Source organism: Myotis lucifugus, unplaced genomic scaffold (assembly GCF_000147115.1).
Source record: "Myotis lucifugus unplaced genomic scaffold, Myoluc2.0 scaffold_353, whole genome shotgun sequence".
Taxonomy (NCBI): Eukaryota; Metazoa; Chordata; class Mammalia; order Chiroptera; family Vespertilionidae; genus Myotis; species Myotis lucifugus.
This window is the reverse complement of record NW_005871401.1, coordinates 836,484-852,287: the sequence shown is the minus strand read 5'-3', so window position 1 is coordinate 852,287 and position 15,804 is coordinate 836,484. Positions and strand designations below refer to the sequence as shown.

General features: G+C 38.1%; 1 protein-coding gene across 4 annotated transcripts in view; it reads right to left on the bottom strand.

Annotated features, from left to right (window-relative positions):
* COL25A1 (collagen type XXV alpha 1 chain) overlaps positions 1-15,804 on the bottom strand; it is a 472,442-nt gene that overhangs the window by 65,613 nt on the left and 391,025 nt on the right. For all 4 annotated transcript variants that reach the window (XM_023764848.1, XM_006101373.3, XM_023764849.1 and 1 more), the window contains exons 13-17: positions 13,716-13,769; positions 11,763-11,789; positions 9,427-9,471; positions 2,585-2,617; positions 2,111-2,146 (exon numbers count right to left, since the gene is read on the bottom strand). In XM_023764848.1, the coding sequence (XP_023620616.1) occupies positions 2,111-2,146; positions 2,585-2,617; positions 9,427-9,471; positions 11,763-11,789; positions 13,716-13,769 (195 nt within the window). The remainder of the gene's footprint in view (positions 1-2,110; positions 2,147-2,584; positions 2,618-9,426; positions 9,472-11,762; positions 11,790-13,715; positions 13,770-15,804) is intronic.

The window sequence follows — 15,804 nt, the reverse complement described above, 5'->3', positions numbered from 1 at the left end:
TTTCAGGGCACATGTTCATTCAGGCTGGTTGAAAACTTCCCTCAATATAATTTAAAACAGGTGCTTGATGAAATACAAAAAGAAATTCAATGTTTCCATATGCAAATCTACAAACTCCCAGAAATGCATCTGAAGTATATTTCTAAATATTTATGACAAGGCAATGTTTTATCAAGCAACTGAAAATCAATTTTGATCTTCATTAGCTGGGTGGAGGGGGTTTGATGGGGGTGTGGAGGGATTGAGCAAAAGAGAAAAAAAACTCACGAACATGAAAAATAGTGTGGTAATTGCAGCGGGATGGAGGGGGGCTGAGAGAGGTGGAGAAGGGTATGGGGAGGATAATGGTGATGGGAGGAGACTTGACTTGGGGTGGTGAACACACCATACAGTGTACAGATAAGCTGTTATGGAATTGTGCACCTGAAACCTGTATAACTTCATTAACCAGTGTCTTCTCAATAAATTCAATAAAAAGGGAAAAATTAAAATTAAAAATAAGTGATTAATGGTTGCAGAGATTTCTTTTAGAGATATCACAGAATTGGAAAGCAGCTTAAATTTAGCCTGTAATTTTTTACTAGGGGAACCAAAATCAGATCATCAGAGAAGATGAGTTGTTTTTGTTGTTGTTTTTTAAACCAAAGCCGACCATGGATCTCTATTAGGATGGCATCACTAATTTCAAATTTCTCAAGTAAAGAATCAGGAGGAAATCTTAGGAACTGAAGAGCAAAATTTTCAGAGTTCTGCTGGGCTCTTTGGAAAAGTCTCAACTTTGCCTGAAACTGGGCCTGATGAATCATTACTCTTAGATTCTTAGTTTCTAGAGGAAAATCTATTTTTTAAAAAAATATATTTTATTGATTTCTTACAGAGAGGAAGGGAGAGCGATAGAGAGTTAGAAACATCGATGAGAGAGAAACATCGATCAGCTGCCTCCTGCACACTCCCCACTGGGTATGTGTCTACAACCGAGGTACATGCCCTTGGCCGGAATCAAACCTGGGACCCTTGAGTCCGCAGGCTGACGCTCTATCCATTGAGCCAAACCGGTTAGGGCGGAAAATCTATTTTTAAAGTAGAGAAACATTTAAAGAATGTGAAAGACTCAAAAATTACTTTAAACCCACCAGTTTAAAACAAAGCAATGATCCTCTCAGCGACTTCAAGAATGTGGGAACATCATTTTATCATGTTTTAGGGTTCCCAGCTACTACAAGGAAATTGATTCTCACTTTCCCTTTACACTAATTGGATAAATTCTATGTTTTTATTCATGTCCTTCCCCCCCCCCCCCTACATCAGCTACTGCTAGGCAAAGACAGAATCATGCTCTCCAGAGATTTAACCTAATGGGGAATTCACATGTACTTGTTAGCTATAATACGTCTGTTATCTCAAATCTGACTGCACTGGGCACTGATGGCCAGATGCGGTGACAATAAACTGCTAACAGTTGTTTCCTGCCTCAGACTCATACGAGAATATGGATTTAAACACATTCACTGCATGTTCTCTCATGCATCCCTGAAGTGAAGCACAAATGATAAAAATAAAATTATGCTATATCTATAGATTGGTCAAAGTGGTTTGGCTAGCGTCTGTAATTAAATTTCAGTTCATGAACAAACCTCTTTGTATAATTTAACAGTCAATGCACAGATAGATATTATTCACAGAAAAATTGTCAGTAGGGTAGTATTTGAAACAAGAGGAAAAGGAATATAATTTAAAAAGAACTGTCCATCCTTCCCTATTGAAACCACTTAGTAAATATTCATTTCTTCTCATGAAAGATAGAAACATGCAGAGTGTCTTTAAACATGCAAGGTAAATTGTTGCATTCCAACCCAGCTGGTCTTTGTCAGTCTCAAACAGCTCAGCACATGCAGACTTTAGTTCATTAGGCATCCTTTTACACGCACACAGTGTGTTTTCACTTTTGTGACAGCATTATCTCTTTTAAAACACAAAACAATCAACAACGCTCAGCATGCAAAGCACAAAAACCACCTCATTTTGCAACAGTCATTCTCCTACTACACAGCGAATAGTAGATATAAAATGGTGAGACAGTACAAAGATCACACTAAAATAAAGATATTACCTTTTGCCCTGGACGACCAGATTCTCCAGGTTCTCCCTGACCAAAGAAAGCCAAAGATGAAAAGGACAGTCTTACAAGAATTTTCCAAAACCCTTATGCCTCTGGACACTCTCACAGAGATGGCCCAGCCTCCTTGATCACATATATTTCATTTATTTTATTCTGTTACTCTACATCTCACTAGACACAGGAAATGCTTTTTTTTTTTTTTTTTGCTGTGAATATACCTAAAGCTCACATCCAAATCCACATTTCCATAAAAACCAATCAGAAAGGGAAGAGAAGGTCAGACCTCTTATTAAGCCTTTATCAGATTTCCAGCAGATACTTCCTGTTGTATTTGGAGGCTGATCATTGCAGGAGAATATGAACAGTTATAACCATCAGTGGTGGTAAAAGTGAAGAGAAAGCAGAGGCTTATAAAAATAAAAACTGTAACTCCTGGGGAACACACTCTCGCAAGGTTAGCGTTACCTTAATTCCTGCAGCAGATGATCCAGGGTCACCCTAAAATAAAATCCATGAGAGATTATTCCACAAATTATGGGAACAGGAAACACACAAATACACAGAGAGCCATTATCGACAGGGGCACTCAAGGGAACCCCATGACTAATGGGCTTAACTAGGCTCCCGAAGACTTTGTATCAATCTGTCAGCTGTTAAGATGTCAACAATTTCCAAGATAAACAATGTACTTTCTAAAAACATGGGTTTACATTGAATGCAAAATACATAAGGACCCCTATATTTTTGGAAATTACAAATATATAAATAAGGGCCTTCCCCTTGATCTACTGCTAAAATTGTGTTCTAAAGCAATACATTATAATTTTGGGGACCTGGAATTTTGGTTTTCTCTGTTTCTGGAATTTATTAATGTCAATGGCTATCATTTAGTGGGAGTTCCCTGACCCTTCCAGTCTTCAGAAAGTCAGGGTTCAACAGATGAAGTCAAGGGTTAATGACGCTGTGCTGGAAAAAGCCACGCAGCAGGTCAGCTGGTCTCCCTGAAGCATTGTCCCAGTTAGGACCGGCACGTTTTTTCCAGCTTTACACTTATTTCATTGTAACCCAGTCACCGGAAAGTTACAGGATGATGAATGGCTTGTGGGTGACAGGGACACATGGAAGATCTGAGAGAAAATGTTGAGATAGAATCTGGTTTTCTAAAAGGCACTGTATTCCATCCGGATTTCACAGAGGGTGTCTGCATTTCGAGAGCAAATATGTTATAAATGAGCAGATAGGGATGAGTGGAAATGACCATGGAGGATAGCTGAGAATGCTGCCTTTTCTGAAATGAGGCCAGCAAAGGGCCGGCATTTTCAAGCTCCTTCTAGTCCTCCATCCCATGAACACAAAGGGAGAAAACTTAGTTTCTTGAGACTGTTACGAAAATGGAAATAGCCACAAGGGAGAAAGGCACACATTGGGATTTCCTCAGCTGTTCTAGCTGTGCAAGTGCTCAAGGAGCTCTGGGGTCTATTTCCTTGTTCTAGGGTGAGGAAGCTGCTCATCAATCTCATTCAGAGACAGAGAGAGATAAGCCTCAGGCCTCTGCATGTTCACATGGAGCACTTGTCCCCTCTCTTATTCTTACCTCCTCTCACCTCCTCCTGTGGCTGGCACCTTCTCTTTCTTTGGATCTTGGCTGAAGTGACTTTGCCACAAATAACCCTTCACCAACTAATCAACCAACCAACCAGCCAACCTACCGATATGTTTGATACACATATGGTGAATGAACAAATCTCAAAACAGAATATTTTAAGCAGATCAGAAGTCAAGAACCAAAATGAAAAAAAAGTTTTAGGAAGGGAAAAAAGCTTAGGAAGGAGATGGAAATAATAAATTAGCTTATTGAAGAAACTGATATATATGCTAGAGGCCCGGTGCATGAAAATTCATGCACTGGAGGTGGGGTCCCTCAGCCCTGTCTGCCCCCTCTCACAGTCTGGGAGCCCTCAGGGGTGGGAGGTGACCTGGCGATCAGGGGTAGGCGACGCCCCATCACACCCCTGCTGCTGCCACTGCTGGAAGCGCAAGCCTCAGCCAGCCCTGGTTACCTGAGCCTCAGGCAGCCCTGGGCAGCTGGACAGCCGCCATCCGAGGCTCTCTGTGCCTTGGGCTGGCCCTGGGTGGCTGGGGGGCTGAGGGGACTGGGGGACTCTGGAGGCAGGTGCGTAGCAAGGCCGAGGGGACTGGGCGCCGCCATTTTGTGGCTATGGGTGCTGCCATCTTTGAGGGCATGACAGTCAATTAGCATATTCCCTCCTTATTGGCTGTGGGCACCACCATCTTTGCAGCCTGCTGCTCAGTCGTTTGGTCGTCCCTCACTAACCCCCCTGCCGGCCTGGTTGTCCCATGTAGCCTGTTTGATTGTGACGGTCAGTTGTGACGGTCACTTAGGCTTTTATATAGAGAGATATATGTGAGTTTCTTTGACATCTGTAATTAGTATTAGCCAAGGAAAAATTTAAACCATGATGAAACAAAAAAAGACCCCAAATATTATAGAATGACAATGATTTTTCTTCCCAATCATTAACAATCAATTGAGCTCTAATGGGAAATGAAATAAATGTGGCTAATAACACTTATATGTATTTCTACTAAATCAAGTCTGAAAGCTATCAACACAAATGAATCAATTTTGCAAGATTTTGCACAAGACCTTTGTATTCATAAAAGCAACTTTGATTTGGTTAAGTCCCCTCTTTCATCTCATTTATACTTCACAAAACTCCCATGATTTAGGGCAGATATTACTATATTCATTTAATAGGTGAGGAAATTGAAGCAACTAGAGACTACGTGAATTTTGGGCTTCCTAAATTCTATTGTAATAAGAGAAGTATTGGTTTATTTTATTTTGACAATAGGATATAAAGGTTATAGTAAACTATAAATAAAGTTACTTGTATTAACTGTAGGTTAAATACATTTTTCAGTGTTTTAACAGAAAGTGGCTAGATAATCTGCTAATGAGAAAAAAGACTAGATTTAGTTCTCAGAAAGTGGATGGAAAAACAAAAAAGACAGTTCTCCAAAAGACTGATTTATTTGTGGGAATTGGAGCAGTTTCATTTGTTGGACAACTATGAGTGATATTTAAATTCTCTTAAAAAACTAGAACTGTAAAATCTCAAGGAATTTTTATATCTTTTAAGTGGCAAAGTAACTGCTGGAAGACATTCATAAGTTAAACATTTTAAAGGATAATGCTGCAAGTAGTGGGAAGAAAAGTCAGTGTTTATAATCCTCATTCCTCTAACAGTGAAAATGAATACAGGATTCAATTAGGGAAAAAAAAAACCTGTGCGTTAAGTATACTCTTAGCTTTATAAATTGGTTTGGAAACAGAAGTTTTCATGGGGTAAGTCATAAATGGGGAAAATACTTTTAGAAGATACTCGAGGTAAATGAATTTGACTTCAGTATTTTTCATTCAAGCACATAAAGTTATTTTTAGTTGTGATTATTTTCAAACACAAAATTCAGTATATAATTATATGTATGTGTTAATAAAGTCTATGTGGGTATATAAAGTGAATGTGGCCATATTTCTGTCATTCATTTAATAAATATCTATTGAGCACCAATTATGTGCCAGTCATGTTCTAGATGCAGGGATGCTAGGAGCTGGGTGACAACAGTGAACAATGTAGTTGCAATCCCCGCATTCACTTACACATGTATACAAAAATATCACTGATTGAAAGCATCAAAGATACTTTCTTTTCATTTAAATAAAAAAAAATCTGGGATAGGAAGAGATTCTCAGGTTTGGAAAAGTCTGTGTCACTGTAAATACACAGAAGACATGATACACAAATGCACAGCACAGGAAAAAGTTCTCCCATTCAGTGAAAATAAGAAACAGCTGAAAGCAATAACAACAAAAATATTTTTTTAAAGATTATTCATTCAATAACTATTTGTTCTCTTCCAGGAACTTTGGTGCTAGAAATAGAACAATTTGGTATCATATAGTTTTTTCATGGTTTGTGTTTTCTTTTTCAGTGAGCTGAATGTCCAATTAAACAAAGAATTAAATAAATTGTGATACAGGTTCTGAAAGGGATGATAAGGAGGGCTGTGGGAGCACACAGTAGGTAACCTAACCAATTCAGAGGAGACTGGAAGGCTGCCCCAGGGAAATGACATAAATTCAGGTTTCAGTGGCCTGAAGAATAGGATTAGGAGCTGGAGGTGGAGGTGGACAGAGCAAGAGTGTCCTAAGCTATAGGAATCAGATGTGCCCGGTTAGAGAAGACTCTGCATTGATCAGGGGTGGGAGCACCCACTGAGATAGCCCTTTACCTGTGGTTTTAAGTAAAGAAGACAATGTGCTTGGTGGTTCCAAATAAGAGTGTGGCTTCTGCAGCGGCTCAAGGGTTGTAAATCACAGACGTTATGTAGCCATACACCAAGAAGGCAGTGTGTTTATGGGAATGGAGATGGGGGAGCAAAGGGCATGAAGGTGGAGCTTCTGCAGCCACAGATAAAATTGCAAACAAAAGAGTGGCACTGCCAAACCGTCCAGTGCGCCACACAAACGTCTACTTTCAGTTGGAGGGATGCAGATAAGAAGCCCATTTCCAATTTTGCTGGTGGGATCAATACTCCGAAGAGCAGAACACAGCCCTCCCAGAGTAACCCCACACATGACTGAAACCAGTTTCTGGCAGGTCATTCTTAAACCTGGAGTGCACCACACTCGCTGGCCACGGGGACGCCCTGCCCAGTGGTTTTATAGCTGCACAGCATTTCCAGATGACCAGTCTGGAATGGCTTAGATTGCTTTCCCATCCAAAGGCACCGAGTTGGATCAAAAGGGGGAAAAAATCCTATTAAAGTGAATCAGTCCATGACGTAATTTTTACTACATCAATGGCAGAAACGAAGCATTTTTTGATTTTACATCTCAAACTTGGTATATGATGAATTAGTTTCACATACTAAATCCAAAGGCCATGAGAAGAGTGTTTCCAACATGCTGGAAACAAATTATGTGACAGAAGCAGGAAATGTTTAAAAAACACATCAAAAATTATATTCCAATTACAGCATTCTCAGGGATGAATGCTGCAGGTCAGATTACATATTATACGCTACAGATTCCTATTTACAATTCCCTGTTTAGACCCATTGCAAGTTTATAGAAATGATTTCCGTTTTAACTGAAGCATTTCTTGCACTTAATTTCAGTTGACCAATAAAACTTCTTGATAAAAAAGAAAAACAACAATCTAGTTGATTTCAATTTCCATGTGGTAAGAAAGCTAACATTTATTGAGAGTTTACTATGTGTGAGTCAGTATGGTAAATGATTTGCATTAATATAAAAAGTACGAACAGTATTCCTTTGAGATGAACATGGTCTTGTAAAAGAAAAAAGTTCCTTTACTATTGGAAAATTACATTTTAAAAATGTGTGATTAAAGAAACAATTATTGGCCTATATTCCAAAAATGAAGCTTTAAAAGTATATCTTCTGAAGCATAAAATTCTGTACATAAGGTCACATAGGCGTAGTTCAGACTTGGCATAATTTTTTTTTAACTTGAAGAAACTGCTCTCTGTTTAGAAGATTTCCTGTCTTTAAACTGAGGTGGCAACTATGGCCCAAGGGCCAGATCAGCTACCCACCTGTTCCTGTATAGCCCACGAGCTAAGAATGGATTTTATATTTTATATAGCTTTAAAAAATCAACAATAACACTTCACAATACATGAAAATTTCACCAATTAAGATTTCAGCATCCAAAGTTAAAAAGTACAGGGCACAGCCATACTTATTTGTGTATCCATTGTCTACGGGTGCTGGCACACTACAGCGACAGAGTTGAGTAGTTGTGACAGAGGTCATCTGGCCCACAAAACCTATATATTAATTTCCTGGCCCTTTATAAGAAAAGTTTGTTAATTTCTGCTTCTAAGCAAAACAAGCAAAGTTAAATATAACACAGGTTTACATATCTAGGGTTTGAAACTTTGACTTTGAGAATCATCGAGGTATATCATCGTTCTCATTAGTATTAAATATATTCATGTCATATTTGATTTCAGCATGATACTTAAATTTGGCAGGTAAATAGAATGGGCCTACATCAGTGATTCGCAACTAGGGGTAATTTTGTCTTTAGGGAACATTTGGCAACGTCTTGAGATGGTCTTGGTTGTCACAACTCAAGGATACTACTGGCATGCAGTGGGCAGAGCCAGGAATGATGCTAAACATCCAACAGTCCCCACAATAATGATCTGGTCTTGTCAGCTGTGTTGAGGCTGGGAAACCCCAACCTCCAAGAAACTGAGAGTCTACCCTAATGGCTAGACTGCTCCATGAATACAAACATTCCTGCTACTTGGTGACATTAATTCATTCCTACCACCGTGCCATAGTTATATTAATATTTATAAGAATGAGAAAGGTAAAATTCTCTTTATTTTATGGGTATGTTTTTATGAGTAACCATTACCCATCTGTATTGCAATAATTTCCAAAGTGGAATGTTCTTATTCTGAACTGTAAGCCTAAATAAATAATTCAGTTCTTTTTTCAGTACTCAACTAATTTAGGTTGATTTAAATTAAAATATGACTGATATTCTATTCTCAGTTTCTTAAAAAAGATATTTTCCTTCATTCTTAACAGATAGCACAAGAGGAATAAAATATCCTCCTTATGCCAGAGATGTCTGTCAGTCTGAACTGAGGCAAAAGCTGCCATGATTGTTGGAGGGAAAAAGAGATGAGCCACAAGACCACTATACTATGAACTGTTTAAAAGACCAAAAATAACGACAAAAGGCTGACAAAATATGCGGATTGAGTACATTTCAAGTTGAGGCAAATCTTTGACTGCATTCGAGAGTCTAATCAAGTGACATATACTCTCAAACTTTTAAATCTCACCTCAATCCTCTGACGTGTTGTCTCCTAACATTGCGACAAACAGAACCACTTTAGAAATTCTATTTGTATATCTGTAGATAAAGGGCGTGTGCCCTTTACACATGAATAAGTGTTTTTATTCCTTTTCAAGGAAACCTAGCTATACATTTTCTGAAATTTGTGACATACCATTTTATGTTTAAAATATTTAAATTCATAGCTAGGAGCTTGAGGAATAATCACCTTTTATATATTAAATATTTAAATGTTTTCTAAACTTGTAGAATTTTCTATTTTCTTATGAAACAAAGATACTACCATTCACGTATCTTTTTCAAAATTTCCCATTTTCATATATACGAATACTCTTTCTTGCTCGTACACATACTCTTTTGTATTTGCCAACACTGTACCTTTTCGCCCGCATCACCTTTGGGACCACTCTCGCCAGCATCTCCCTAAGAGGGGGAAAAAAGCGATACATGTAAAATACATTGGTGACATTATACAAAGAGGATTTTCCATTATTTTAAGTTTTCTTTCAAAAGCACCATATATTAAAATCTGTTGCAAATGTTCTACTTGAGCAGCTGACTGATATCACTGGTCTAAATAGATTTTTTACAATGAACATGGCTGAGCAGTTTTAAATTACTCCACGATATTAATGAAAAGCAGCAATTTCTCTGACTTCTAGTAGCTTATCCAGGCACTTAAAGCTTCCTTCATTCGACCTCTTTCTCCTCTGCTCAAAACTCCACTGTAACACAGACTTTCTCCTGACTGTTCCCTCAATATTCCACACGCCTCACCACCTCTGTGCCTATCCCGCCACCTGGACCCCTGACTCGCCCTTTCCCTTTGATCTGTCTGAATCCCACTCTTGTCTTGAAGCCCATCTCAAATCTCCAGGGCCTCAAAGTGCATGAGCCAGCCCTCAAGACCTGTGCCCTGAATATCGGACTTATCTCTACTTATATGTTTTGCATTTGTGAAGTAAATGTTTTTGATTTTGTTACAAAACTGCTTTTTTAAATCAAAACTTGGGGAGTTTATGTTTCCTTGGTTATTTTTGAGATTTCCTATGCCTGTTCCCTCACTAACATCTCCTTTCTATCCACAAAGCAATGCATTAGAAAAAAAAAGAGTCAGCTGTTTATTACCCATGCTTTGCTTCCTTAAATTCTGAATTCTTTGTGTCTCATAGAATGTTATGGTGGAAATATCATGGATTTGGAGCCAGAGAGACTAAGCCCAACTCCAAAACTGACTGGGCAAATGAAATTTTCTATGCATCGTATTTTCCATGTGAGACATAAGGGCAAGAATACTTTATGGGGTGGTAAGAAATAAACAATGTACTGTGTGTAAAGCAACTAGGACAGTCTCTGACACAAGCTGTTAGCAACAACAATGCATTATTGTTCTTGCACTCCATAAGCCCTCTGTCTGTCTTCAGAAGAGGTCACTTTTTTTTCACTTAAAAATTTCCTTAAAATAAGAGAGAAACTATTGATGACTGTTTCCCTGAGAGAAGGAGGGGTGGCGAGGGAGGAAGACTTTTTTTTTTCCTCTCTAGCGTCTTTTCTTGTTTCATAAGCATGAAACTAACTTGCTCAGGCCTTTGTCTGGTGACGGATACCCCACTGCAGCCTGGGAGCCTGAGCTACTTTATCTGAGGAGCCGGGATGATGCTGGCTCTGCCCCTTTTTCCTCCTGAGTGTCCACACAAAAGAGTCATCGGGTGACTAATTAACTTCAAGTTAATTACCATGAACTGGCTGGCTGCCATGTAAATGTACTGATAATCTGTTATGAGGGACCTCAATAGGCAGCATACTTAAAAAATTGCTTGGAAATCCCTTTATTAAAAAACAAAAGCAAAGAAACTAACTTTCTTATTAGGAAAACAGGCTCAGAGCAGACAGACCTGGGACAGAGGGTCTGAATGTCCCCTCTGGTTTGCTCTCCTTCCATTTAAATAAGTGGCTTTTGTTCTTTTTGTTTTTCAACACCTACATTAGAGTTACATTCAAACGTTTGCTGGATCTTTAGAGGTATTTCTTTGGGGAGGAGAGGTGATGATACTGATTTGTCAGAAAGATCAGATCACTTATGAAGAGCATTATGGAGTATCTGGAAGCTTTCTGCGCAGATAGCTCACTTCTCAAACACTATAAAGAAGCATGAGAACCAGGAAAATTAGCTTTACAATATGCTCTGAGGGTCTGAAAATGATCAGGACATGCCCAAAGGTAGTAAGGAAGGACAGCAAAGAGAAATTTAACATATGGCACTCTTCTTCTTTTGTTTCTCTTTTTGGTTTTTATGGGAATTCTTTGTGGGGCAACTCTCAGTATATTCGCTCCGGTCAACATCTGTATCCCTTTAACTCAGTGACCTAAGAAGCAGCAGAGAGATGTGGATGCTCAGAAAAGCACTGGAGTGGCATTAGTGAGCAGGGAGAAAAGAAATTTTGCAGGCCCAGGGATTTCTGAAAGTCATTTAAAATCCAGACATAGAATGTTTAAATTTGCTCCTTTTCCCTCCATTTCTTTAAGCCCTTTAAAAATTTCTTTCTATACATACGAATTACACAATTTTCTCCTTCCACTAATTAATTATGAAAAAAACAGTGGTCATTATATCTATATCTATACATCTATTCATCTGTCCATACTTTATACAGTTCTGCTTGGTACCTCTTTGGGGGAGGGTGGAAGATAAATGTGGGTAGAATAAACCTCACCTTTTCTCCTCGCTCTCCAGGTTCTCCCTGGAGGAGAATAAAAGAACAAAGATTGAGTGACATATTAAATTGTAAAACACCCAATTAAGCAATACCAAACAAAATCAGATATTGAACATAGTTGATAAATCATATGTGACCCTTTGGGGGACAATATATAGTTGCTACATGAAAACACATGGTAATATGAGTTTCCGGGAGAATTGGGTATGGATATCAATATAAAATAAAAATCTTAATTCTTTGCTTTTAGAGGACTAAAGAAAGATATTTAAGATTATCATCCATAAACTGGGCTCTAAGGAGAACAGTGTGGTGGCAATTTAATGTCTTGGGCAGTTTTTTAGTCTAGGACTTTGTATTCTGCCCAAACTCAGAATCAGTAAGGTGGGTGAGCACATCCTTGCATGAAGTCTTTATTCAAAGCAGCCCCTGGTACATGGGCTATTTCAGGGTTTCAGAGTCCCCGTGTAGTTCTGTCTTCTCCTATCATGACCATAAATACAGTCTTGAACTTGGACCCCTTCACAATGTCGTGAACTCTCTTTACCCTACCGGTAACCAGCATGTTCCAAGTCAGGTGTACTTTGGGAGGCACTGGTACCATCAGGAAAAACACCAGGATGGCAGAATCAAAGTGAGTTTAGGAGAATGTCTTTACTCAGAATGATGACCCTGTCACTATGCGGACTAAAGTGAAAAACCGTGCTCTGCAGAGTATCTCATTTTCCCTTTACCTGGGAAGGGACACGGGATGGTGTGGGCGAGTTCTAAAGTAAATTATACACTTTATGAGAATATTTCCTTTACAAAAAGTGTAAGTGCTGCCATGAGATCAACTGCTTTGACAATGGTTTAAGGTGATTATTGCGTTTTTAAAAATTATAACCCACTCTAGAAGTCAGTTTGGAGTCAAGATTATTTTCACTCACTGGAAGTCAGCCTGACCCTTTGGCTTTCTGAATTTCTGACTACCTTTCAGCGCTCACCATCCATCGAGGGTTGCTAGGCAACAGAAGAGTAGCACTGAGAACAGGCCTTGAGCATTAACTCCTACCATTTGGCTCTTTAGCACGGAACAAGAGAGGGAACAGACCAGGAGAATGGCCATAGAGCCAGAAGAAATATCTTCTTTCCTCTTTTACAGGACAAAGGACAGGTCTACAGGTTTTAGGTCCATCCTAAGTGCCTGTCAATAGCAATGTGATCTGTAAAATCAGCTGACAGGCATCTGTGAGGATGGATAAACACCAGCACAGCTGACAGGATTAGACGTTAGTTTTGTACTTCAAGGGATGTTCACTCATCAAAGGATTTGGGATTTGTCTGCCTGTTTGGTTTAAACTAAACTGTCACCAATCTTTTTATATTTAACAGATTCATTTGTTCTTCAAGAAACAAAGAAAACTTGCAATCCAAAAAAAATAATCTTCATTACATTTTTTCCCTGTTTAGTAATTGACTACATCCATTTTTAAATTTTAAACATGCCACGTCTTTATTCTGCTCTTCATTTGATTAACTGGTTGTGTTGTGTAAGTGCTAGAGGCCGCCAAATCTTGAGGAAAAGCCATAGCGGCACTGAGAACAGCATCTTTAGTAAGTTGTGTAACTAGTATACACATTTTAGGCAGTATGGACATGGCCTGTGTTTGAATATGCTCATATTAAGTGTCAAATGACAACAGTCATATTTGAAACATGGACTTTCTCATGTTAAGTGTCTTAGAATATAGGTTTTAGATGATTTTATCTTGCACTTGTAATGCTAACAAGAATCACAAGCATAATTTATTCATTAGTCACAAAGTTCTGAACTATAGCATATTATACTATTGACAAAAAACAACAATAACAAATAGGTAAAACCAGTGGGATATTAAAAAAATTGTTTTACAATTTCATGAAAACTCATGTCTCAAATAATTTTACTTAAGTTTGATTTGTACTGACCTTTGGCCCTGGTATTCCGTTCTGTCCCACTGCTCCAGGCAACCCGGGCTCACCCTTAAAATAAAAAATAGGCATTACTAAATAAAATAGACAAAATCAGCACATTATATAAATCACTGGAAGATATGGTCATCTAACAATGCTCTAAGCATAGATAGAAAGTAAGTGTCTACCAGTATAAATACAAGTTAGTTTATTTGGTCCCCAAAAAAGTGCTAAGCACCAAAGATAAAACTGGGCTAATTTTTTTGTTCAGTCTTTTCTCCAATAAGAAAGCAAAAGCAATTTATCAATGTGAAATGAGCATCTACCATGGTACTGGGTACATTGTAGGCAACAAATAAGTATTTGTTGCATGAGTAAAAGACATCTGAAAACATAAGACTTTTAAGTGGTCAGTTCAGGAAAATATAGACTAAATCATTATACAATTAGACTTAATCAAATGAGCACTTCCAAATCTAAAGCGTGAAGAACAGACACATCTACTTAATTCATTTAGACACATTTGATACAAAAGTAAAAAGTGAAAATGGCTTTGTTTTCTCTTTCCAACTTCGCTGTAAAAATAATTCGAATAAAACATTCAGACGTATGGCTCTCGTCACATTGAATGATAGGAATTTGGGGAAAAGATGATGGCTATTATGCTAGAAAGCATTCCATTTCAGAAAGATGATGATGCATCCCAGTCTTTTTAGATGCTTAGCCAGCAAATGTTTACCAAGGAGGAGAAGTGCCTTGAAGGGCCCGAAGCAAAGGAGAGAGACTCTGGCTCCCAGGGCTTCCATGTGGCTCCAACTTAGAGCAACTAGAATTTCATTTTCATTTGAAAACCTTTCCAAAGCCCTTGATTATGTGCTCCAATGACTGGACCACTTTCTTCTTCCACTGAGGGTTGTAAAGTTGCTTCTTAGTTCATTAAAAAAAAACAAATGTCATTCTTAGATTAGTTTTAGTTTCACGGCAAATTTAGTTGATTTTTAAGCACGTTTTGTAAGTCACCTGGGGGGCAGGGATTGTGCCATTTTAATATTGGTGCTCTCAGCAAAAATACAAATGAACATATACATATATGAAAATATGTACATTAATGATCATAATAGTAGTAACATTTAAGTGCCAGGAACGTTACATTCACTAACTCAATTATCACAAATTTCTATGAGGTAAGTACTATCTTTATCTCTACCTATCAGATGAACAAAGTGAAGCACAGAAAGGTTAAATAATTTTTTCAGATTTACACAACTACAGCCAAGGTTTGAACTCTCATGATCTGGCATAAGAGACTGTGCTCTTAACAATATGATGCACTGCTGAATGAGTGAATGCATCCACAGGTCGGGAGAGAGTAGGTGATGAGTATTCTATCCCCATTATCAGTCAGTTTATACTTCTCATTTATAAATGCCCTTTCAGAATGTATAGAAACCTGAATTAAATATTACGTATAAAGGTGATTTATGTACATCTATCAGATAAACTAAGCAATGTGAAGCTTATGGTATTTTTCTAGAAAAGAAAAACATGTTTTACTATTATATTGGATTATTATATTGTGAAAGTCTTAACTTCATGGAAGAAATTCTGCTTCCTATTTCAAGTTACACTATAATCATAACTCTTGCACTTTCCTTGCTAAAATGGCAAACTGCTATCTTGGAATAACGCTGGCCATTTTAGGAAAATTTTGATAGACCATTTGTAAATCAAAAGGGTAAGAACTTGGAAATAGAATCCACTCCGAAAGAGGACTATCATTTTACTGTGCAACCAGAAAAAGAGCTATCCCGTCTGCTTTCTTCAAAGACTACAACAGGATGCGCTAATGTCCAAACACATGGTTGAATGCAAACAATAAATGCTACCAGGGAACAATACAAACTTTATTTAGACTTTCAAAGAATAAGCATGGTAGTAGTAGTAATAATAATAATAATAATAATAAATAAATAAATGGTCAAGCCCAGCATAAGTTGTGTAAATAGTATGCAAAATTTAGGCAGTACGAACATGGCCTATGTTTTAATATACTCATGACTAGAGGCCCGGTGCACAAAAATTTGTGCACTCGGGGGGGGGGGGG